Source organism: Staurois parvus, unplaced genomic scaffold (genome assembly GCF_062004578.1).
Source record: "Staurois parvus isolate SC_StPar_1 unplaced genomic scaffold, SC_StPar_1.0 ptg000580l, whole genome shotgun sequence".
NCBI classification, from domain to species: domain Eukaryota; kingdom Metazoa; phylum Chordata; class Amphibia; order Anura; family Ranidae; genus Staurois; species Staurois parvus.
The window spans coordinates 2,596,609-2,621,411 of record NW_028318376.1 but is presented as its reverse complement, the minus strand read 5'-3'; the positions used below and the strand labels follow the sequence as shown (position 1 = coordinate 2,621,411).

The following is a 24,803-nucleotide window of genomic DNA, read 5'->3' as shown; positions in this document are numbered from 1 at the left end:
TTCTCTATTTGTGCCGAATACTATAGACAAAGTATAACTTCAGAATTAATTTTTGACAGATTAAGGGTATTTAGTATAATGAGTGTTGGTATCATTAGTAACCCCCTTCAATATGAGCAGTTACTAACCATCTTTTGTGTCATGTTGGTAGTTCCTAACAGCCTTTTGTAACATCAATGCAACTGCTGCTAGCTATTCAGCACATAGTTTATTTGCCACAGTGTTACTTTGTATTGCTGGAGGGGGTGCAAATGACTCAGAGAGGAGGGAGGCAAGATGTTTTCCCTGGGCTACCCAATAAATTAAAATGGCCTTTAGCAGACCTCTAGTCTCCTCTATACAAAAGGAATGAGGCAGTAATTAGGGAGGAGTAATCTTTTCAATGGAGATAAAGACAACAATGACCCTTCCTTACTCTAAATATACACATAATTTATGTTTGGAATAGCATGGGTAAAGTTTGAAACCTATGTTAGGTTTTTATTGATGTGTCCCCAGTTAGATTTCCCCACTCACTTCCTGTGTGGTGCCAGCAATCTCCCCAACCTTTCCTGTGCACACATTGGGACCCTTGACAGTTTTTTTGGCCATCTGTGTCCTTTGGACAGCTTTTTCCTCACTTCCTTTCCTGTGCATCGGGACTTGAGAGAAAATCTCTCCAAAGTGAGAGAAAATCTCTCCAAATTGAAGAACATTTCTTGAAGAACACTCTCTCCAGAACTAGGGTCATCATCTGAAGATTTCCTCTCTATTCCTGTAGGGTGACAATTCAAAACTTTGGATTTTCCCTCAATTTCAGCGGTCACCATTATGAATAAAAGGGTGACACAGACAGCAATTAAATCTGCCAAAGGTTCTAACCCATCGCCGCTGGCTAGAGTGCCACTTTAGCAGATACTTTTGGTGTCTGTAGACTGGGTAGTCCATTTACTGGTGTGATGAGACCTTTACAGAAAGCTTGTGTATATTGAGCCCATTCACACCTGCATACAGAATAAAATGTGTGCGTGCTAGTGTGTGTTGTGTAGAGGAGATGTAATGCTATATTGCCTTGCAGTAAATGGGTTATGGGTTTGATTCCCGACCATGACGCCTCCTGCATGGAATTTGCATGTTCTCCCTGTGCTTGCGTGGGTTTCCTTCGGGTGCTCCGGTTTCCTCCCACACTCCAAAGACATGCTGGAAGGTTAATTGGATCCTGTCTAAATTGGCCCTAATATGTGTATGTATGAATGTGTGTTAGGGACCTTAGATTGTACACCCCTTGAGGGTTAGGGACTGATGTGAATGTACAATATATATATGTGTAAAGCGCTGCGTAAATTGACAGTGCTATATAAGTACCTGAAATAAATAAATGTTACTTTTTTTTTTTTACTTTACTGAAATTTCACAAAATGACACTTTATTCAACTTTGCATAGTGCTGCACATTGCAACACACTGTGGTGACATACAGTGGGTTGCGCCGTGCAAAAATGCATACATACTGCATACTGTTACACATATATAGAAAAAGAAATGTTTTCTATGTGCCCTTGTGTTGAGCCTGCCCTGATCTATGCAGATCAACACACATAGCGCTAGCCATACACTGTTAGACTTTCTGGTGGTGCTGCCATCTTGACAAAAGTCTTTTAGAAGGAATTGGGCTGAAAATTGGCTGAACCTCCAAATTCCTTTTTTTGCTGCTATGATCTGACTTCCTGATAGAGGGTGGATATATTTGTTCTTCATGGTCCCATTGTATGTAGGAATGTAACCACCTTCTCTTGCTTGCCCCTGGAATGGACTATGGGATCTATGGTGTACATAGAGTATTGCACAGGACCGCAACTCACAATCACTGATTGTTCCAAACAAAGCTTTAACACATATGTGTGACAACAAAGAAGGTGGGCTTTAATACACATATTCATTAATTGAAGGACAAGATTTCTGTGCTGAGTAACTACCAACACAATAGCCAAACTGTCATAGACAGTTTTTGGTATCCCAATATAAATGTGAAAGAGGAGGTGCAGCGCTATATAACTAGACACAATAATAAATAAACCACTGATGGTACACAATAGTGATAAACAGTGACTGCAATTAATAACGCCACTAAATGGTGGCCGTAAAGTGAGGAAAGTGAAACAGTCCAATGAAGGAGTGCTCTTGAGATCCGGGATGATCTTCAAACGTCCTATATGAAGGACCAACAGGTGATAAAATATAAAGACTGCGCACTCACCAGATACGCAATCTTTATGCGCATTTGTGTAAAATATCACTGGACCTCCTGTGTCCTCATCCTGGTCTGGTCAGATCTGGTCAGCATATCCCTCAAGGCCTGGTATCCAAATAGATGTAGCTTTTCCGTAGATTTGGCCGGTTTTCACCAATGCTCAAATAAATAGAAAGGGCCACATAGTGTAATATCCTCAGGTATCTTTATTAGAGGTACAGGATAGCAGGAAAACTGACATGCAAAAGTATACTGACCAAATGAAAATCAAAGATGGCCGCCGGGGCCCCTCGTGGCGCCGGCGGTGAGGCGTCCGACCTGCTGTAGCGCTCACTTATCTTTTGTTTTTCTTGGTATCCCAATATGATTGGGAGGTACTGGTTCCTGATCTTGTGGCCACTGAGACAGTCAATTACAGTCACATGATTGGGAAGTCCATCCTGCCCCCAGGGTGTATGCACCCACTTAAGCAGAACTATAGGCAGTTTATACTTACTTTTTCTCCAGTGGTCCTGCCCCACACTGGTGCTGGTATCTTCTAAAAGGTTAAAGAGGGATGTAACTACAATGATCACAGTGGCAATTGTGACCCGGGGGGCCTTGCAGCTCTCCTGTACACCTGGAAAGAAGGAGCAGCATATAGAGAAACTGAATAGATTTTCCTTTTGCAGCCACTGAAAGCATGCTGCTCATCTCCCTCCTGCCAGCATTCTGTGGCTGCAGGAGGAAATATGTTCCTCTAAATGCTGCCCCAGCTGCCCCTCCTATGCAGCTTCTGCAGCCCCATGTACTCTCCTGAAGCCCTCCACCACCACCCCCCACAGTTCTACTGGCTTCTCCCCTCTCCCATTGGGATGCTTTCAGGAAGGAGAGCGGGAAAGGGGCCAGTAAATATGTCATTTACCGACCTTTTCCTATTCTGAATGGACACAGTGATCAGTAGAGATCACTATGTTCATTCATTATTCAACTGAATAAAAGGTCCATCACAGGAGTAAAGGGTCCCAGGATCTGTGGGAAGGACCCTGGGCCTGAAGCTTATAGTTACGCCTCTGGGTTAAAGCAGAACTAAAGTCGGCAATATTTACCTCTGCTTCAAAGGTCTGAAACCTGTGAGGTTCCCCCCAGAGCAGGCATTTTTCCACCCCTCTACTAACACCTATACTAACTACCCTGTAGCTAATGTGGATAAACTTACCTATTTTCAGGTTGTTACGGGCTGCTAAGATAACCTGCCCTGTATCAGTTAACACTGGCTACAGCGGAGAGCAGAGAATGCTCTGGCAATGGCTGGAACGCCTGCATGTTGACATCCCCCATAGGATTACTATGGGCCATCCATTGTAAGCACTCCCTTGTCTCTCCTTGCAGTGGTCACTGCCAGAAACAGGGGAGATGATCATGTGACCAGATCAGAGTGCCCTAAAAATAGGTAAGGCAGGCCATACATGATTCTTTTTTTTTTCATTCAACCAGTGGGCTGAACAAAAAAAATGAATGAATTCTACCATCCACGCATTTGGAGAATTACCCCCAAAGAGCTATTGTATTCTGCTAGCAGGGAGCCATCCCTGCTGGCACAATATAATGATCAGTATTGATCATTGATCAACCAGATAGCCCATACATGGATCAAAGTTCAGCCAGTCCTTGCTGAACTGTTATATTTCAATCCACCTATGGCTGGCTTCAGTATATACATCATTCTTCCAGAGGATAGTTAGCATACAAGGGGTGACAATTTAATTCATGGAATGCCCATGGCATAGAACAATGGTGCTGAGTCACGCAGCCATTCATACTCGAGAGTTATGATATGTTCTAATTTGCACTCCGCTGCATTGCAGACCAGTCGATTCAGTCTTTACAGAGTAGTAGAAGAAATAACACGTGTGTTGCGCTACTGGAGGAAAATGAGTGACAGGAAACTGGAGCCGTGGATTAATATCAAATTTAGCAAAATATCAAAATTTTAAAATTGGCAAAAGCATGAGTAAAACTTTAGCTCCGTTACAACAGACTTATGTTAAACATTATGTGAAGAAATCAAGCGTTTTTAAATGACATAGGCTGTTTAAGGACTGGTGGGAAGATGTACACGATGATGTAAGAAGTGGGCAGCCAAAAATGCAAAGGATAAATGGTTGAGTGTGCAAATAATAGCAGAAGAATTGAATATGAACAGGAGAAACAGTGTAACAAATTCTAACAGAGGGTTTGGGAATGAGAACGATTTCAACAAAGATGGAGTCTCGAATCTTGACAGAGGATAAGAAAGAACGTTGTCTTCAAATTTCATCTGACCTCTTGAGGAATGCAGGTGTTTGATAGGGTTATTACTCCTCCATTGCAAGAATTCAATTGTCATACCTTGTAGGTGTTGGGGAGGAGGAGCAGCTCTAAGATTAGAGAGTTTTATCCTAGTATTCCACTTCATTTGGAGAAGACCCACAGAGGTTTGTCTCTTCTCTAATAAATAGCCTATCTGCTCCCATTTCTTTCATAATAGACTTTTTTTTAAGTGTAGTCAACTTGGGTCCGAGTCCCGACTTGATGAATGAGAGTTCTAAAAAGAAGTCACTTTGTATTATTCTAGTGAGATCCTCCAGTGTCATCACCACAGCTTTAGTCAATGTGTCCAACCACCTAGTAGTTGGTCTCCCTTTTCACCAGGATCCTTCGATCTTCCCACACATTATTGCTCTCTCCATTGATCTCTCTCTTCTAACAATGGGGTTTATTTACTAAAGCTGCAGAGTGAAAAATCAGACCCACTTCTGCAAAGAAACAAATCAGTTTCCAGGTTTTATTGCCAATGCCTAAAGTGGTTCTAAAGGCTCAAGGTTTTTACCTTCATGTATTCTATACATGACGGTAAAAAAAACTTCTGTGGTCAACCCCCCAATCCTTACCTGAGCCCCTCCCATCCAGCGATGTTCTCGACAGCCTCTGTTGTCTGAGGACTCTTCCTCATTGGCTGAAACAGCAGCGGGAGCCCATTGGTTCCCACTGCTGTCAATCACAGCCAGCGAATCAATGAGGAGAGAGCAGGGGGGCGCTGAGCCACGGCTCTATTGGGTTCATTTACTAAAGCTGGCTCACTCAGAATTCCATGCAGCTGTGCATGGTAGCCAATCAGCTTCTAACCTCAGCTTGTTCAATTAAGCTTTAGCAATAAAACCTGGAAGCTGATTGGTTTCTATGAAGAAGTGCCTGAGATTCTGAGTGAACCAGCTTTAGTAAATAAACCCCTATGTGTCTTATGCAGGCCATACATGGGTCGAATTCCAAACAATTTTTTGTCCAAAAATCAAAAACGTTGTTCGCTCAGTAATCTGATGGTGCCATCAATAATTTCAAAAATCGGCCGACCAAGTCATAAAGTTCACCCCAAATAACAGGCGAAACGTCTGTTCCTTGCAGGTCACGGCTCATGCACATATTCTTTTCGAAAAAACGATTGTATGATTTGACCATCATTGAGTCGAAAATCGGTCGTTTTTCACGAATTTTCCAACATGCCCGATCACCGAAAAGGGGAGGAACCACGAAAATTGGCCGATGCCATTGACCCAATAACAGAGTGCAAATCAGCTGATTATTTTTATGTCCGATTTTCAGACAAAAAATCTCTCGAATTTCGACCCATGTATGGCCAGCTTTAGGCTACTTTCATACTGATCCGGCGCACAAACACAGCAAAAACATATAGGAATTTTCACTGTGCTTTTGCCTCGCTTTCTGGGCATTTTTAAAAGACACGTGACTTAAAAGCTGCAGCAAAAACATTTCCCAGAGGCGTTTTTGGGGCATTTGTTTAACTCGCCAAACATGCCCCAAAGATGCTGCAAGCGGGAGTTTTTATACCATACCGCAAGCCCAACACCTCAGTGTGAAAACAACATTTTTCTTGAGCTTTTCAGGTGCTTTTTTTAACACAAAAATGCTTCATAAACTCCGCAGTGTGAAAGTAGCCTTGTGGATGCACAAAACAGTGGCTCGGAAACAAGCACTCAGCGGTGCCCCCAGGGTGAGTGGCTTTCCCTGGGGGCACTGATCAAGTTGGGGGGGGGCGTCAGCGGGGACCTGAAAATAAGTGGATCTGGGCTGCTCTGTGCAAAACCACTGCACAGAGCAGGCAAGTATAGACAGGTTTGTTATACTTTAGGACCAGTTAACACCACGTGCAGTCCAGTGCATTTTTTTTCTGCATCAAAAACACATTGATGGTACTTTACATGGTTTCTAATGGCATAGTTCACACCAATGCAGTCAGTTCCAGTTACTTAAAAAAAAACAGTAGAACATGCTGCATTATTTCTGCACTAAACTGTACCAGAACGCAGGAAACCTTGTCAATGATGCACCAAAAAGCACCAGGATGCACATGTCCTTATTTGAGTTGAAGAAAAAGAGAGGGGAAAAAATGAACCGAAACACATCGAAAACACACTGTTGTGTGTCAAAAACGCGCATACAGAAATGCGTCTGGAACGCATCTGGACTGCGTTTCTGCGGTGTGAACTGGCCCTTAGCATCACTTTAACCTTCCTGGCGGTATTCCCGAGTGTAGCTCGGGGTGAAGTTTCAGTACCACAAGTGGTAACCCTAAGCTACACTCGGGAATACCTTGCAGCATTGCTCCGGGATCTCTTCATCACTTACCTTGTCCTTTGCTCCCGCGATGTCCCCCCTGCAGTGTCCCTGGCAATGTCCTCCGGCCAGTGCTGGCATCTGACTTCCAGGTTCCATTCCCTGCGACGTCAGGACGTACGGGGACGGAACGGCGGGATATTTGCAAATTTTAAAAGTGACATTCACTAAAATCACATAGTAAAACATTACTGTATCAAAGCATTTCACATACATTTTGTCCCGAGTGCTTTGTCCTGTGCCCTGCCTGCATTTTTACTGTTCTTTCTGCCTGGAAACTGAGAAACATCCATGGCGTCCAAAAAGCGTCCCTTTAGGTCAAAAGCGGTTTTAGACCGGCTAGAGAACAGTGATAGAAATCAGAACCACTTGCAGAATTGAGTGATAATGATTCGTGGGGAAATTCGTCATCAGACACTGAAAACGATTTTGCGACTGAGCTCAGTGATGTGCGAACTTGGCGCTCTATTTCAAATTTCAGTGTTTTTGGTTTGATTATATTATTGAATTAAATGTATTATTTTTATGATTATTTATTATAATTTATGATTTCGTGTTTCAAATTTTAACATACCCAGGATGTTTACTAGACTATTGTTTGGACAGATTTCAGTGAGTTATTCCTAAAAATTACAGGCCTACAATAAAAAAACAACATATTTCCATGCAAAAAAATGTACCGCTTTGAGCACAGAAATATGGTCATAATCAGACCACTAGGGAGGCTACCTGAACAAGCTGAGGTTAGAAGCTGATTGGTTTCTATGCAGAAGTGAGCCTGATTCTGCGCTCTCCAGCTTTAGTAAATAAACCCCTGAATGACCATCCTAGATTGTAAGCTCGAAAGAGCAGGGCCCTCGATCCCCTCATGTTTTGCATTGTATTGGTATTGTTCTGTCACATGTTCTGTCCCCCTTTGTAATGTACAGCGCTGAGCGAACTATTGGCGCTTTATAGATACTGTATAATAATAGTAATAATAGGACAGTCGCAACCTCATCATTTGGGCTTGTAGTGACATTGCTGGTTTGATCTCTTCCAAAATCCATCTATTAGTTCTATGGGCTGTCCACGGCACACATAAAATCCTTTTCCAGCACCATAGCTCAAATGAGTCGATCTTTTTTTTCGTCCCGTTTGCAGACATTAGTTCCACTGTAAGCATCATTACCATTAGCCATGCACATGTACTTTTCAGACTTGTTTGGAATGAAGTAATAAACAGAAGTGCATTGTTTTGTCCAGAAGTCTCCTGTATGTTGGTGGGGTCATATCTTTGTAAGCTGAGTCCAGTGTGGGAAGTCGCCCTCAGGCTCCCAGCACACCTTTGGATATGACCAGCAGGCATCAGGCAGACATGACACTAATCTTCAGCAAACAAAATCTAAACAATGTGACTATTTCTATAGTGTGGTGGAAGATTTCAGTGGAAGGGGTTTTTTGTTTCTTTTTAGGGAAAGCCTGGCTGACCACACACGGTGTTGACATGAAGCCTTCTATAGAGATGACAGTGTGACCTGGGGATCCCCCGTGTTCTCTACATGACCTCACTCTTGTCATGAGCTCAGCTGACTTCTTCTCAGAGTGAAACTCCCGCTAGAACTCGGGACGTGCCCCCCTCCTGATTAGACTCCGTGTACTTTCCAGCAGGCGTGTGTCTCTGGCGGGCCCAGTAATAATAATAGTAGTAGCTGTGATAAGAGTGATTGGGGAGAGTCATCCGTCAGGAATGCGGCCAGCCCTGTTTGGCAGCCGTTAGCCCGCAGCCCGGCCGCTCATTATCTCCCTCACACAGTGTGAGGAGGTGTCCGGCCCGGAATAAAGCACTGCCAGTACAGCAGGCTCGTCCCCGACCCCCCCACAACTCGGGTGAGGTACCTGTTGCCACTGAGAAAACTAGTACGGGGCACGTGTGTGAACGGCAGCCCAACCTTCCCCCACACTGAGCAGGTGCCCCTGTTGTTGAGGGCACAGCGAGGCTCGTATATCTATATATCGCAGGCGCGCACCCGAGGCTCGCCCCGCTTTGCTCCTCTCACTAGAGGTCCTGCAGCGCCGCGAGGAGGACGGCGGGAGACACCTGCTGAAGCCTCGTGCGCGCGCCGCCCCAACACCTGCGACTTACTAGCGGGCTCCCCATTTATAAGAAGGAAGAGGAAGAGAGCGGGAGCCCGAGTGGTGAGGCGCGTTCCCGTGATAGTGAGGTGCAGAGGCTAGTGTGCCTGTCCTCTATTGAAAGTGGCGGTGAGGGCGGAGGGGAGCACCTGGGAAAGTTTGCACGTGCGCGCGCCGTGCCCTGTCCGCACTGTAAGAGAGTGCGCGCCCCCCGGCAGCGGGAACGCGCGTAGGCAGGCTGTGGGGACCGGAGTAGGAGGGAGAGTCGGGCTGGTGAGAGAAGAGAGTCAGTAGTGACTCGGGAGCAGCAGCTGCAGGACGGAGCCTCCCTGTGCGGTATAGTGGAAGCACCTGCCGGGACAACTTGATGTGGTGGCCGGGGACAAGCGGGACGTGTGTGACCTTTTGGTGACTGACTCCGGGGGGACGGTGTGCTGCAGTGCCGGGAGGAGGACGATTGTTATACCCCGGGACAGGACTACAGCTACAGGTGCCCTCTGTTCACACCCCGGCCGGTCCGGGCGATTACAGCTCCCAGTCTGTGTGTGTGTGCTGGGATCGGGATCTTTGAGCCATGGCAGCAAGTACCCTCCTGACCGTGTGTGTCCTGTGTGCGACCACCTTCCGGACAGGTAATTGGGGGAGGGGGATTATGGATGGATAATGGGGAGGGGGAGTGGGGTGGGGTCCTCCACCTCAATACATATCCACACTTCAAAGTTTGTCACCTGTCTATTTTCCTTCTCAGAGCTCTATCTAGGTCGGGGATGACGTCACAGCAGTGTGTATACCTGGCTCCTAGGTGCATCTGCCCTATGGGGGTCCCTCAGCACTATGAGGGTCCTTGTGTCAAGTGATATGCCTCTGCTATGGAGTTCCTGTGCCCAGTGGTGTGCCTCTGCCCTATGATATTCCATTGTGGCCAGTGAGGTGCCTCTGCTATGGAGTTCCTGTGCCCAGTGGTGTGCCTCTGCCCTATGATATTCCATTGTGACCAGTGAGGTGCCTCTGCCCTATGATATTCCATTGTGGCCAGTGAGGTGCCTCTGCCCTATGATATTCCATTGTGACCAGTGAGGTGCCTCTGCCCTATGATATTCCATTGTGGCCAGTGAGGTGCCTCTGCCCTATGATATTCCATTGTGACCAGTGAGGTGCCTCTGCCCTATGATATTCCATTGTGGCCAGTGAGGTGCCTCTGCCCTATGATATTCCATTGTGACCAGTGAGGTGCCTCTGCCCTATGATATTCCATTGTGACCAGTGAGGTGCCTCTGCCCTATGATATTCCATTGTGACCAGTGAGGTGCCTCTGCCCTATGATATTCCATTGTGCCCAGTGAGGTGCCTCTGCCCTATGATATTCCATTGTGCCCAGTGAGGTGCCTCTGCCCTATGATATTCCATTGTGCCCAGTGAGGTGCCTCTGCCCTATGATATTCCATTGTGCCCAGTGAGGTTCCTCTGCCCTATGATATTCCTTGTGACCAGTGAGGTGCCTCTGCCCTATGATATTCCATTGTGCCCAGTGAGGTGCCTCTGCCCTATGATATTCCTTGTGACCAGTGAGGTGCCTCTGCCCTTTGATATTCCTTGTGACCAGTGAGGTGCCTCTGTCCCATGATATTCCTTGTGACCAGTGAGGTGCCTCTGCCCTATGATATTCCATTGTGACCAGTGAGGTGCCTCTGTCCCATGATATTCCTTGTGACCAGTGAGGTGCCTCTGCCCTATGATATTTCTTGTTACCAGTGAGGTGCCTCTGCCCTATGATATTTCTTGTTACCAGTGAGGTGCCTCTGCCCTATGATATTTCTTGTGACCAGTGAGGTGCCTCTGTCCCATGATATTCCTTGTGACCAGTGAGGTGCCTCTGTCCCATGATATTCCTTGTGACCAGTGAGGTGCCTCTGCCCTATGATATTCCTTGTGACCAGTGAGGTGCCTCTGCCCTATGATATTCCATTGTGACCAGTGAGGTGCCTCTGTCCCATGATATTCCATTGTGACCAGTGAGGTGCCTCTGTCCCATGATATTCCATTGTAACCAGTGAGGTGCCTCTGTCCCATGATATTCCATTGTGACCTGTGAGGTGCCTCTGCCCTATGATATTCCATTGTGACCAGTGAGGTGCTTCTGCCCTATGATATTCCATTGTGCCCAGTAAGGTGCTTCTGCCCTATAGGGTTCCTTGTGCCCAGTAAGGTGCTTCTGCCCTATAGGGTTCCTTGTGCCCAGTGAGTTGCTTCTGCCCTATAGGGTTCCTTGTGCCCAGTAAGGTGCTTCTGCCCTATAGGGTTCCTTGTGCCCAGTGAGTTGCTTCTGCCCTATAGGGTTCCTTGTGCCCAGTTAGGTGCCTCTCCTCTTGTGCCCAATAAGGTACCTCTGCCCTCCGGGGTTTCCTTGTGCCCAATGAGGTGCTTCTGCCCTATGGAGTTCCTGGTGCCCAGTGAGGTGCCTCAACTCATGTGGAGTTCCTCTGCCCAATGAGGTACCTCTGTTCTATGATGTTCCTTGTGCCCAGTGGGGTGCCTCAGGTCGATGAGGTTCCTTGTGCTCTGTGGAGTGCCTCAGCCCCCATAGGATGCCTTACAGGGTGCTTTTTTCCCGTGAGGTGCCTCTGCCCTGTGAGGTGCCTCTTGATGAGAGAAGCTACTTATCAGATCAGGGCAACCATTTATGAAACATGTAATGGCCTCATTTCTCCAGACTGATGTCATATGTTGGAAGCACTCTGACTATCTAATGACCCTCCTCCCTTCCAGGACATGGCAGCACCCCTAGCTCAGCATAGACACCATGAGGACATGTTAGCGTGGCCATGATGGGCAGCTGTGTCTTGCCGCCATCCAAGCTGTTGGATGGGCAACCAAAAGTACAGAGATTGGTCAGAAGGTTTATGTCCTGTATGCCAACATTCTAGATATAGCATCTAAGACCTTCTTGAGGTCCTTTAGGCAACCAGAAGCTCAAGTCAGGTTAATGCCCTCCCATAATTTCATGAATCTTTCCGTTGACACTTCAGTGGATGCATAATCTTTACACATTTGGCAATCTAAGTAATCCCACTGCAATGTCCCAGCAATCTGTGTATAATAAATCTGCCTTTTGTTTTGTCAACAAAACTTGTTAGAAGCTTTGCAGTCCATCGTCCATGATGTAATATTCCCTCAGCCTTCGATGGGTAAGAATGGAATCTTTCACTTTAGCCATGACCTACTGTGCTCTGTGTATAGAAGCAGCACTGTGTTGTGGATTGAATGGCAAGAATGTGATGCTTCGTGTCTTCTCATCCCAGGCTCAGCCCTTTGTGGCGTTGTGGTCATATTTCCTTACATCTGTTTATGGTAGATTTGGAGATCAGAATTATCCAGATCACACACGCATTTATCAGATATATGGTTATTGTAGCCTCCGTATTCAAATAAAAGCCAGCCAACTGAGCGGTATTATGTGGCTTTTCTTGGCTCCTACAACTCCAGGAACAGCCTCATCAGGCTATCTTACTATTGAAAAGTGATTTATATCTCTCTTTTCCCTGGGCACTCCATAGTCCTTATGTGGGGTTGTAACAAAGACTACACAAGCACAGTAGGACCCTCGGTTGATTTGCAGCTTCTTTTGAATGGAGGAGTACCTCCGAGCCTCATTTGCATGTTGAAACCTGTTTGCTGCTGAACAGATTTGTAAGTGCTATGATGTTGTGTGCATCCTTCCTGACCCAGAGTTTTAGATGTGTGCACTTTCTATAGCAGGTATACAGCATTGAACTGCTTTTATATTTTTTAGGGTTTTAGTTTAGTTTCTCCTTTCTCGGAAAACTTGTTCACTTAGTGTCTTACATGTTTGAGTTTTAAAACATGACCCTTAATTCAGACAAAAGAGCAGTGGAAAATTAAACAGATTTTTTTTTTTTGCCAAAGCTGCTCTTCTGGTTCGGCTACTTGGCCCTGATGGTCGGTGTGAATAATTGTTCCTACAACCAGTACTCCTGTGTGAGAGGTATGCAAACAGGAAACAAAGGAACCTGATTTTCAAAGTACACATACTGGTCTTTTTTTTTTTTCTAAATTACAAAAAAAGGTGGTGAGGGAGCGCAGGCTTGAGCATTGAAAAGTTAACCCTCTAATTGTCTTTACTTTTTAGCCTTTTTTATTAAATTATGCCCTTTTAATAAATAACGTTTAAAAAAACTCTTTGTATAAGGTAATTTGGAACGTGAACGTGTAGGGCGTGGCTGTACTTTAAACAGAACTGCAATAAAAAAAAAATCCCTCCTTCGTGAAAAGCATAGCGGCACAAGATTTGTGGTCATATATTTGCTACTTGATCTTCCAGTGCTCTCACATCTCCAACTGTCTGCGCTAGTGGGCTATAAAACAATTTTATTTCGGAATTTAACAGCAGCATCCATCTCTCCAGTATTGTAAAGCAATTTGGAAGCTGTAATCTGTGGAAGCAGTCCTGTGCCAGCATAGTGCAGCAATTTTCAGTGGATTTCAGACTGTCCCCTATGAAATAACCTGACTCATTTTCAAGTAATTGCACAAATGTTGTAGCCAAAGTGTTTATTTTAAGACATAAATAATAGTAATAACCTTGATAGACGTTTGAGCACTTTATAATGAAGGGATTTTCTGTGGCTCATCAGCATCCTGAATATGGTAGTTTATTTCTGTTTGCTACTTGAAAAGTGTTTAGGTGATTTCTTTGCAAGTCACATGAAATCTGTAATATGTATCCTGCGTGCTTTGCAGCCCCCCCTTTGGCTGTAATTATACTGCCAACTCGTGGATATAGGTAGCATCACATTGTGATGTAGTGCTGAAAAAAGACTTACACAACTGAACATCTCTCTCTTTCTAGTTGTATTCCAGAATGTATAGAAAATGCTGATACAATCTGTGGTGCTCTGATTCCCCCTTATTGTCATACCTCAATGAATGTAATTGTAAACATGTAACACATTCAGGTTGATTTAGTAAAACTGGAGAGTGCAAAATCTGCTGCAGCTGTGCATGGTAGCCAATCAGCTTCTAGCTTCAGCGTGTTAAATTAAGCTTTGACAATAAAACCTGGAAGCTGATTGGTTTCTGTGCAGAGCTATGCCAGATTTTGCACTCTCCAGTTTTAATAAATCAACCCCATTATTTTTATTTTTTGCTAGTTTAAGGCATTCTTCAGTGGCTGCTTTTCAGATGTTTTAGTTGGAAATGTCCTTGTTATTTTTAGAACTGTCTGTAATGTGTATATCATTTATACACACTTGTTTTGTAACAATCATAGGCTGTGTTGATTGTTTGTGGACAAAATTTCTCAAATACTCATTTGTGTCAGATACCATTTGATTTAATTTCTGAAGTTTGCAAGACTGGCACTTATCTTGTGATGGGTGATTTGTTTACACTTGGAATAAGAAAAATCACTATAGGTTTTAAAGGGTGTGTTCACTGCACTCCTTGAAAAGCCACATTGCAGGGTGATGCAGGCATACAGTTCTTTCAGTATATCATAAAGGAGGGCAGATCATTAACGTGTAAGGATGCTTGATGTTTGGAAATGCAGTTTCACAAGGAGGGGCTTACTTTCCTCATATGTAGACTTGCAGCAGTATGCTGGTATTTAGTACAGATTTTCATCATGTATTGTTATCTGTTATGTTAAGGCATAAGAAAATCCCTGTTCTCCCCAGCCTCTGGGTAGAAATGTCAGGTTTGCCTTATGGTCCATGTCTCCATCATAAAGCTTGTCAACTTTATTTTTCATAAAAGCAATGGTCAGATTTACACATGATGTGTCTCACAGCTATTTATATTTTCAGGCTGGATCTAACTTTATTGTAGTTTACTGGAGCATGGCCAGTGCACAAATGCATTTTTTATCCTTTTGCTCTTCTGATCTCTTAGTCAAGGGAGCTGTAAGGGTGTGAAACAGTCAAGCTCAGATAGCGCAAACATTCTTTTACAATGTGTTGTAATTAGCAGTGACAAAAATGCCAATACACCTGATTGGAAATGTAAGGATTCAAATTCAGCTGTCTGCAGTAAAGTGACAGCTGTAACTAAAACATCAGTAGGTGAATGGGAGCGTTAATTTGGGAAGGAAATGACTACGAATTACATAAGACATTAATCCAAACCCAGTTCTTTGAGAACTGAATACTTAAAACTCAATTCACTAAGCTGTAACAATAATTTTTTTGCCACAACTGTTGTTTTTAGCCACAAGAATCAATGAGAAATGAAAATAGGTGACATGGTTGAAAATAATAATTGTTATAGCACATAACACATTCATTGCAGCTTAATGAGCTGAACCTATAATTGCATATTCTACATTTTGAAAGATCAGGTTGTTTTTTGTAATGAAACGTTACTGGTGTATTACCATAGAATATTACTGAGTAAAAATTGTCTTGCTGTACTACCACTTATGGTGGAACTCCAAGTAAACTGCTAAATAAACAGTTCAATACTTGTCTATGAACATTTATACCTCCAAAATGATTTGTAATTCCATATAATTAGTCTTGTGAGTCAAACACTTCTGCCGAGTGACACTTGTCTGGTTCAGCTTTGTACCTTTGGAAGCCATCTGTGCATCTCTAGCCTGTTCAGAAGACAGTGACTCAGCATCAGTACTCTGCCGATTCATTTTCCCAGAAACAGGAATTAGTAAAGGTGAACCAGGAAATACTGAAACCATCTTCCTGTCTGTGCAGTGTGGCAGAGGTGTGTGAATGGCAAGACCAACTGAGCAGAATTTCCAGTCCTTTAGATAACAATGTTTAAAAATATATATTACTGCTGTGTTTTTAGATGTCTATCTGAAGTTCTGATTTTACTAAGATAACCTACTTTCATCTATAGTGTGCCAAGAAATTCTGCAGTGCTTTTTCACATCAGTCCATGTTCCCAAAGGAGCTACCACTTCAAAGACTCTCCCAGTTGTACAGACATTATAAAGACGTGACAATTTGGATGGAGACTGTTTAGTAATTTGGGGTTGTGTGGAGGAAAGTAAAACGCCTTTGTGAGTGTAGGCAAAACAAGAGTTGTCTCCAACCCTGGAATGGACAACTGCAGGCCTCCAGCTGTTGCAGAACTACAAGTCCCATCATGCCTCTGCTTCTAGGAGTCATGCTTGTAACTGTCACATTGGAAAGCCTAATGAGACATGTAGTTCCACAACAGCTGGAGGGCCGCAGTTTCTCACACCTGCTGTAACCCCTTTAGCGTTGGTACCTTTCCTTTTACTCTGATCAAAATAAAGTTGATTGTTGTATAAAACAACAAAGCAATAAAATCCAATCTTGAATGCATTCATTGGAATGCATCCTTACTAACTGTGACTTGCAAAACATTTCAGTATTTCTCCTTGAATTAATTTCATCAGGTCTATCAACATTGAACATGGACATGAAATGACAAATCCAACTATTTCTGCCATATGAGATGAACGATTAATTCCCATAACAAAACAAAAGCCTCAGATGACTTATCCTGACCTAACTTATTCATTACCCCACGATAAGCTGGCATATTTGTCTTCTTTCTTTTCTATAGTGTATACATCCATGGTAGAGTGTTTAATATGTGCATTTTTATACGCAAAACTTTGGAAAAGTGCCTTTTTCGACTGTCAGAATGTATGTGAACACCAGATTATTATAAGAGGTTTATGGCCACTTTAAGACCTAGAGCTGCCTGGTAATGTGACACTACGTTTATAAATAAAATAGCTCAGTTCAGGAAAGGATTTTTTTCTAGAATAAAATCACAAAGCAGAGGCATAACAAGTACTTGGTATCCCATCAATACAAATTATTGCTAGGCTGTACAGAACATATGAGACAGTGGGGTTGATGTAATAAAGGAAAACTGTCTGTTTGAAAGAGAATTTTCCTCAGAGCTTAGTAAATGAGGTGAAATTTCACTTTGCAAAAGGATACCCAATCACATGCAAGGAAACTAAAAAAACAGCATTTTAGCTTGTACATGATTGGATGATGGAAATCAGCAGAGCTCCCTCTTTAGGCTTCTTTAATACTGGCAGATCCGCCTTCTCAGCAAGGGATCTTGTGCAGAGTGGACATGGACACAGCCCACTGTTCTCTATGGAGGGGATGGGTAATGAGTCCCTATCCATCTGCTTTTAGAGGATCGGATGCAGGTGGGTGTAAATTAACATGTCCATTTACATTCGCCTCCCCATAGAGAACAATGGAGGGTCCGAATGGGTCCGCTTGAAAGATGGGCAGATGGATCCCATTGGTTCACCTGTGTGAGAGAGGCCTTTCTTCAGTAAGCCCTGGAGTAAATTTCCTTGCAAAGTGAAGTTTCTATTTGCCTTTAGCATATCAACCCCAGTGTGTATACAAATGATGGACATACGTTTTTTTGCAGAGAATATTGCATGGTAAGCAGTATTTAGAACTGTGTTTTTAGAGACAGTGGCTCCTCAATGAGAATAACACAATGGGATTGATTTACTAAAACTGGAGAGTGCAAAATCTGGTGCAGCTCTGCATAGAAATCAATCGGATTCCAGGTTTTATTGTCAAAACTTAATTGAAGAAGCTGAAGTCAGAAGCTGATTGGCTGCCATGCACAGCTGCACCAGATTTTTGCACTCACCAGTTTTAGTAAATCCATTCTACTGAGTTTTACAGGTATTAGAATGAGTTAACTAGATTTAACTGATAAATCCAACCACATCTCTTCCTGGCCATGCACTAGTAGATTTTTGAAACGAACATTCGTGCAAAAAATCTTATCAGGACATTCAGAGACTTGAAAAATGTTGTTTGAAAGTACCTTTTAACATTCGATTTTGGAGTATATGGACTTTCCTAATCAAAACTGCATTCACTGTTTAGAAATGCATTTGTTCAAGAAAATATTTCCATCCTGCTTATTCGAATTTTCTCCTCACTCTGGTAGAAAATTAACTTCAATTTGACTCCACTAACGAAAATTGAACGAACATTCTTACAATAGACATTTTCAAACAAAATAGTGCTAGTCTGTGGCCAGCTTCAGTTTGATGTCAGTGATCCTTCAGACCATATTGTATTGTTTCATCATGAATATGACATATAACTGTGGTTTAAGATAGAGAGTGGTGTCACCTGCCACCCTTAATTCTCCATAAAAAATGAAGGTGCTTGATTTAGTATTTCTAGGAAAGACACATTTGATGTAGTGAGGTTCTTTTTGGTAAACTAGGCTGATATAAGAAGAGTAATTAGCATTGATATAAATGTGGGTTGCCTTCCCAATCACTTGAAGAGGGGGAATGAAGATCACTTTTTAAAAATGTTACAGGTAGTGTTTATGGAAATTGTTTGCTCTCCCCTAGGCTTGTGTAGTGTGGAAGAGACAGACTATTAAGAGAGGTTCCAGAACTGAGGTACAAGGTATCAGTGTCTATGACAGCACTTATGTGATAACCAGTCCACTACAACAGACGTGATCTCAGGTGGTGGCTGTATTGCAAGAGTACTGTTTGACTGCTTATTCATCCAAATAGTGGGGAGTCAGGAAACATTTTTATTCACCATTGAACATTCTTCTTATAGAGATATTCATCATTAGAAGTGCATTTCATGTTCCATGAAATATAAGTTATAAAATATACTCTTCTTTTCATGTTTCCTTCCCAACTGTCAAAGAACAACCCAATTTATAAACATGCACAGGCCATTTCCAGGATTTATCATAGCAAAGTGTTTAGCTTCCTACTTATTTGATCATTTTGCTTTTGTCATAATCAATAATAGTTTAGACAAGTGATTTCTCAAATGAAGGACATTAGTTTGTTCCTTAATCATATTAGTAATGTTGCTGAAAATGATATAAAAGGCACTGCTTTAGTGAAGTACATTTGTTGGATTGCAACCGACATGCTGTTTAATATGGCTTGTACTGTGCTAACTATAATGCGGGAGTCATTACCTGTAGCTGTTTCTCTTCAGGAGAAAAATAAGATTTGTAGTGGGCTGTGCTACATTTCATAGGAAGATCAATATGGTGTCTCCACAGAACATCATCCTGTGCCATTCGTACAGCTGTTGCTCACAACTTGAGTCACCTTGGAAAGTGAGTAACTAGAAAGATTTCAAAACACTTACATGTACTATTTAGGTCATAATTAAAGTTTATTGTTAGTGATTCTACTTTCTTGGTATTGTGTTGCTGGTATTTTAAATTAATTCATGGTAAAAAAAATAAATAATAATGGGTGGAAATATTTCAAAGAAACGTCCAATTTTTGATGTCAAGAAAGTCTTTCTTCTCCCTGTGCTTATGCAGGGATGTGCAATTCCTATAGCCCAGTGCCTGGGACATGCAGTTCTGGGAGCTGGGCAAGAAGTTTTTCTTCATATTTAGCCCTGCTGTGGGCAAGCAGCAGGAGTTGCAACTGATAGTCGTCTCTCTTGTAAAAGATCTGAGCAGCAAACTAGCCACTGGATCGCTTTTACAAGCAGTGGAGGGGATATCCCCCTTTCCGCAGGCTGTCGCATCGCACCAGGACACCCAAATGACCATCTGGAGCTACCGCCGGCTGATCATAAAGGCGGACAAAGTCGGGAACCGCTCTGTCCGCCTCTACACTATTGGAAACAGGAAACGATTAGCATACATCACTTCCAGTTTCCCCGGATTTATATGGGGCATCTTTAAAAATGGAAAGAATTTGTGTGATCAAATGCTTTTAAGGACAGAGGAGGGAACTGGGGTCTTATTGACTCCAGATCTCTCCATAAAGAGCACCTGTTGCTGTCACAAAGGATGTTTACATACAAAAATTAAAGTGACAGTCTTAAATTAATAAATAATTCAAATTTTTTTTATTTTTTTATTAAAGCATCCCCGTTCCCGCACACAAAGGCAAATGCATGTGTCGGTCCTGCACACATGCAAACAGCAATCAGTGCATGCATGTGATGCATCACCGAGAATGTCAGATCATGGGCAGTAATTCTAGTACCAGACCTCCTCTGTAAATCTAAGGTGGTAACCTGTAAAGGCTTTTAAAGTGTTGCTTATGGATAGCAAAAATTTGCCTTGTTTATTGCTGCTGTATGGGCGTGCACAATTTTAAAGTGTGACATGTTTGTTATCTATTTATTCAGCATAACACCATCTTTTATATTTTACAAAAAAATTGGTTTAGTATTGTGTTTTTTGCATTAAAATTCAAGTGTATTTTTTAAAAAAAATTGCGTTTGAAAAACTGCTGCACAAATACCGTGTTACAAAAAAAAATTGACAAACCCACCAATTTATTCTCCAGGAATTCTGCTTTAAAAAAAAAATACTGTATTAGTGGTGCACCAAAATTAAAATTCTGGTACCAAAACTGAAAATTCAAAATGCACTTGGCCGAAAACCGAAACCGAAATGAGCAGTTTTTAAAAATGAATATATATTTTTTGGAAAAAAATACACTGATTAAAAAAACAAACTATATGTACCCCAATTTTTTCTACAATATGAAAGAGGATGTTATGGCAAGGAAATAGATACCCAACATGTCACGCTTTAAAATTGCACATGCTCGTGGAATGGCGTGAAACTACGGTGCCTAATAATCCCCATGGGTGATGATTTAAAAAGTTCTACAGGCTAGCAGTGTAAAGTTATAGAGGAGGTCTAGTGCGAGAATTATTGCTCTTGCTCTGACGTTCATGGCAATACCTCACATGTGTGGTTTGAACAACATTTACATATGTGGGCATGGCCTATGTATGCGTTCACCACTACGTGTGAGCACGGGGGGACGGGGACACTTTAATTTTTTTTTTTTTAAATTTATTTGTTTCTTTTTCTTTCACTGTTCTTTTAAAAAAAATGTAATCACTTTTATTCTTATCACAAGGAATGCATGCATCCCTTGTGATAGAAACAATTAGTGACAGGTCCTCTTTATGGAGAGATATGGGGTCAATAAGACCCCACATCTCTCCTCTGCAATGTAAAGCATTGGATCAAAAAAAAAAAAAAGCATTGATCTAGTGCTTTAAAAAAAAAAATAGCCAGAATGGGAAGTGACATCGCTCCAGTCCTCCAAGGGCATAGAGAGTGGCGGCCATCTTTCCTTCACTCATCTCTATGCCCAGCACCAGGATCAATGGTTTCTCAGGTAAGACTGAGAACTACCAAGCGGCAGACGGCGGTGAGGGGCGGGGTTTTTTCGGCACCTGCACCGGTGCTTTTTTTCATCACAACCGAAAAGGGTGCTTTCGACTGAAGTGTTTTGGCCACCGAAATTTCGGTGCATCCCTAATATAAATATAAAATAACATCTGGGGGTTCTTATAAATTTTCTAGCAATTTAAGTCGCCGTAAAGCCCCTATCATTTTTAAAAGCCCCAGACATTCCTAATAGTACTTCTTCCTAATAAACATCAACCATTCATATTTTCCAAAAAAATAGTTTTTTTTATCGGGACATGTAGATTGTCATGAGGGACAAGTAGATTGGAATCCTGATTTAGTCCTTGGACAAGTAGTTTTTTTTTCTAAATGTCCACAACGCTGTTTTGGGACTATTGCTGTTCCTGGCAACTTGCTGGAACACAACACAAATGCAGCTTCAGAAATCTCTCAGCTTTGCTCTGCTTCTTCCAGCCATGCACAGCATTGTTTGTATAACAAATCAGTCTGACTCATGTAAAAGCCACTAACTGCCGTTCTGAAACCTCATGGAAAGTTGTACACAGGGCAGAGCAGGATAAGGTTACTATTGTTTGCTTATATTTCAAGTAACTGTTAAGTTACATCACAACACTGTCATGACTAGTGATGGACAATGTGCTTTTTTTAATTTCTTTTTTTTTTTAGGTGAACTGGACAGTTTCTAAAGACCACCCAGCTTTTACAACTCTAGAGCACAAAACATTTGATTTCTTGAGTGTAATGCCTAGGGACCTAGCAGTGTGCTGTGAAAACTCATGGGGGGCACATGGGAATGTCACTTACAACTTGATTTATGTTTTGACTCCCATCTCATTTGAAATATAGCTTCAGTGTCATTACTTTCCCCTTGTAGAATTACAGTGCAGAATGTACAGTATATATGAATATTTAGTACATTATTTTCTGTTCATGCAGTGTGTATTTTAATAAATATTAATCTATTTCTCACTTTACATGTGTAATTTGGATTGTTAGATTAGTTGACATCCTCAGTATTACCTTTTATAAAGCTTTGGTTAAAGGCCTCATAATCATAACATAGTATATCTAGAAAACTGCATCGATAAAGAGCTTTCCATACACCCCTAGGTTACTTCAGCACAATTGGCTTTATTTGTAAATGGCAAATATTTATGATGTCAGATGTACTATATTTGTATACTCTTTTGTTTCTATTAAATGCAAAAGACATTGAATGAGGTGGCAGGTTATCTTATAATGCATGCCTACACTTATTATAGTATAGGAAAAACACTTCTTTGCATCTTTTACATTTTGTCCTAAAACAATTTACATGGAAATCAATGGAAATGCCCAAAATACATGTGAACTCAAAATGTTGTATGTTTCTACGCATTGCAGTGCACATAATCTTTACAGTTGCTAACAAGCTTGCCTGAGAGCTGTGAGAAAGGGAATAATAAAGTGCTTACAGCAGCCTCCTGCACTGAGATTGTAAGAGGAATGGAATTGGTTACTTTAATGAACCAATATGCTACCCCGACTGGAGAGTAAAAAAGTAAATACAAACACATTTACATTTACAAAGCTTCTAATACAAAAAACATAAACAAGTAAAATAAAACAGGTAAAAAAGAAAAGAAATACTTTAAAACACACATTGGTTGCATTAACTTAGCAATATTGATATATCCCACACAATCTTGCCTTTGATGACTGATGTTCTCATTAGATTTGATGAGATCTCCCATTTAATGGTCATTTCTTTCCTGATATCCGATTGCAGAAGAGAAAGGACCCTGAAGACTGTGATGCCATCATCTCATATTGCATTCATTTGGCAAATTTGTGCTTTCTCCACTCTGTCACTTTTTGATCATCACCCCACCAACCATCAGTGGGGTGGGTAGGATTTGAGGAAGCAAAATCCTGTCTCTTTACCAAGATGGTCATCTTCATACAGTGACCTACTGTGGAACAAGGCACAGTAAGGCAGTCCATAGATTATGCAATTTTCTTTTCTTCCACCAAGAAAATTGCTCAATTCCTTATCAACACTGACTGAATCCCTCCCGCAGAGCTTTTCTGTCATTGGTGAGCCTTCCCTGCCAGCAGATCAAAATGATTAGTGTTGACAAGTATAGCCGGTAGTATTAATTATTCTAGGAAAAACCCAACAGGATGGTGGTAGACAAGTCAATCAACAGATTGACTTATATACAACCAGGGTGCCCATATACGGATCAAGATTTGTCTGGGCTCTGCTGAACCAGCCAAATTTGGATCCATGTATGGCCGGCTTTAATCAGTCCTGGAGAAAAAGATCAGTTGCAGGGAGCCTGTTGGTAACACTGGTGACTAGTCCTTTTCCCTCCACTAGATTTCTATAATATATGTGAGCATGCCAGATCTGTTTATTTAAAAGCAAGTTTTTGTGCATTTTTATACTTTTAGATTGCAGCCAAAATAATACTCTATATACTGGAGTGAATTTAAAATGCTTTCTTTGAGAGTGTGAATTAAGAAAATAGCTGCACAGTCAGAAGAAAAGAGTCTTTTATTAAATACATCCAAAAACATATACTTTGCATTCTGAAATGTAGCAGTGTATAGTCTTTGCAATGGTGTCATAATTTAACATGCCGCTTGATGTTCCAATGAATTTGAATGCAATTGGGACTGTAGGTAACAGCCCACAGTTTACTGTTTTTAGAAACTTGCCCCTGCACCATTTTATATTTGTCTGCTGATCCCCATTATAAAGCTGTAGATTGGTGTTACATGTAGTTGTTGTTTTGCATTGTTAGAGATACACTAGTCATGTGTTTACAGTGGGGTGTGCAATATTCAAGAATATAGAGATGACCCTATGAATGAACCACACTAGATTATTTCACACCTTGTCCTAAAACACAGGAAACAGATCTATTCTTTCACATTCCCATTCATTTTATTGTGGAATTATTTTAAGCCAAAAATATGAGGTTATTTTGGCAGGTAGTTTATATTACTTTGCAACCATGTGTGGTCCTTATGAGAAGAATATTCTATAAACCAAGGAGTGTAAACACATTTACATACTTCATATATCAATTCTATTGTATTTCAATGATTTTTTATTAGTTTATAAACATTAAAAAAAAACCCAAGAGCAACAAGAAATGCCCACGCAGAGGCCATCAATTGCACATAAAAAAAATAAAGAAAACAGTGATCTAACACCAACAGAGCAAAAGGTGCGCCCACGTAGGGGCTATCAATGGCACATAAATGACAAAAACATTGGTATAACATCAACATTAACTCAAACCAAAGGCAGCTATCCACCGCCACACCAGAAGCAAACAGAAATAGAAAAGGAAGGAGGAGTACAAAAGGAAAAAGATGACAAGACCATGAGCAGGGGTTCGGAAACACCAATACCGAGCAACAGCACAAGTGTTTTTTAAATTTTATATACTCAAGGGATAAACCTGGGGAGAAGGTTTACCACACCTTATGCCAGCGTTGCTCACGCTTTTGAAGAGTGAGGGCTACTTAAAGTACATGTAAACTCTCACCTTGTAAAACAGCCTATTTAGTTTAAAATAGAAATGAAAGGCAAAACATTTGTGTATAGATAAAATATATATACATCTTTT

At 41.8% G+C, this 24,803-nt stretch overlaps 1 protein-coding gene across 2 annotated transcripts in view; it reads left to right on the top strand.

Moving 5' to 3' along the window:
• The first annotated feature begins 8,944 nt into the window (after positions 1 to 8,944).
• The window catches only part of ALCAM (activated leukocyte cell adhesion molecule), a 179,874-nt gene continuing 164,015 nt past the window's right edge, over positions 8,945 to 24,803 (top strand). The window contains exon 1 of one of the 2 annotated variants that reach the window (XM_089692248.1): positions 8,945 to 9,629. In XM_089692248.1, the coding sequence (XP_089548374.1) occupies positions 9,572 to 9,629 (58 nt within the window). In that variant the 5' untranslated portion in view covers positions 8,945 to 9,571. The remainder of the gene's footprint in view (positions 9,630 to 24,803) is intronic. The other variant, XM_089692249.1, reaches the window with a different exon arrangement.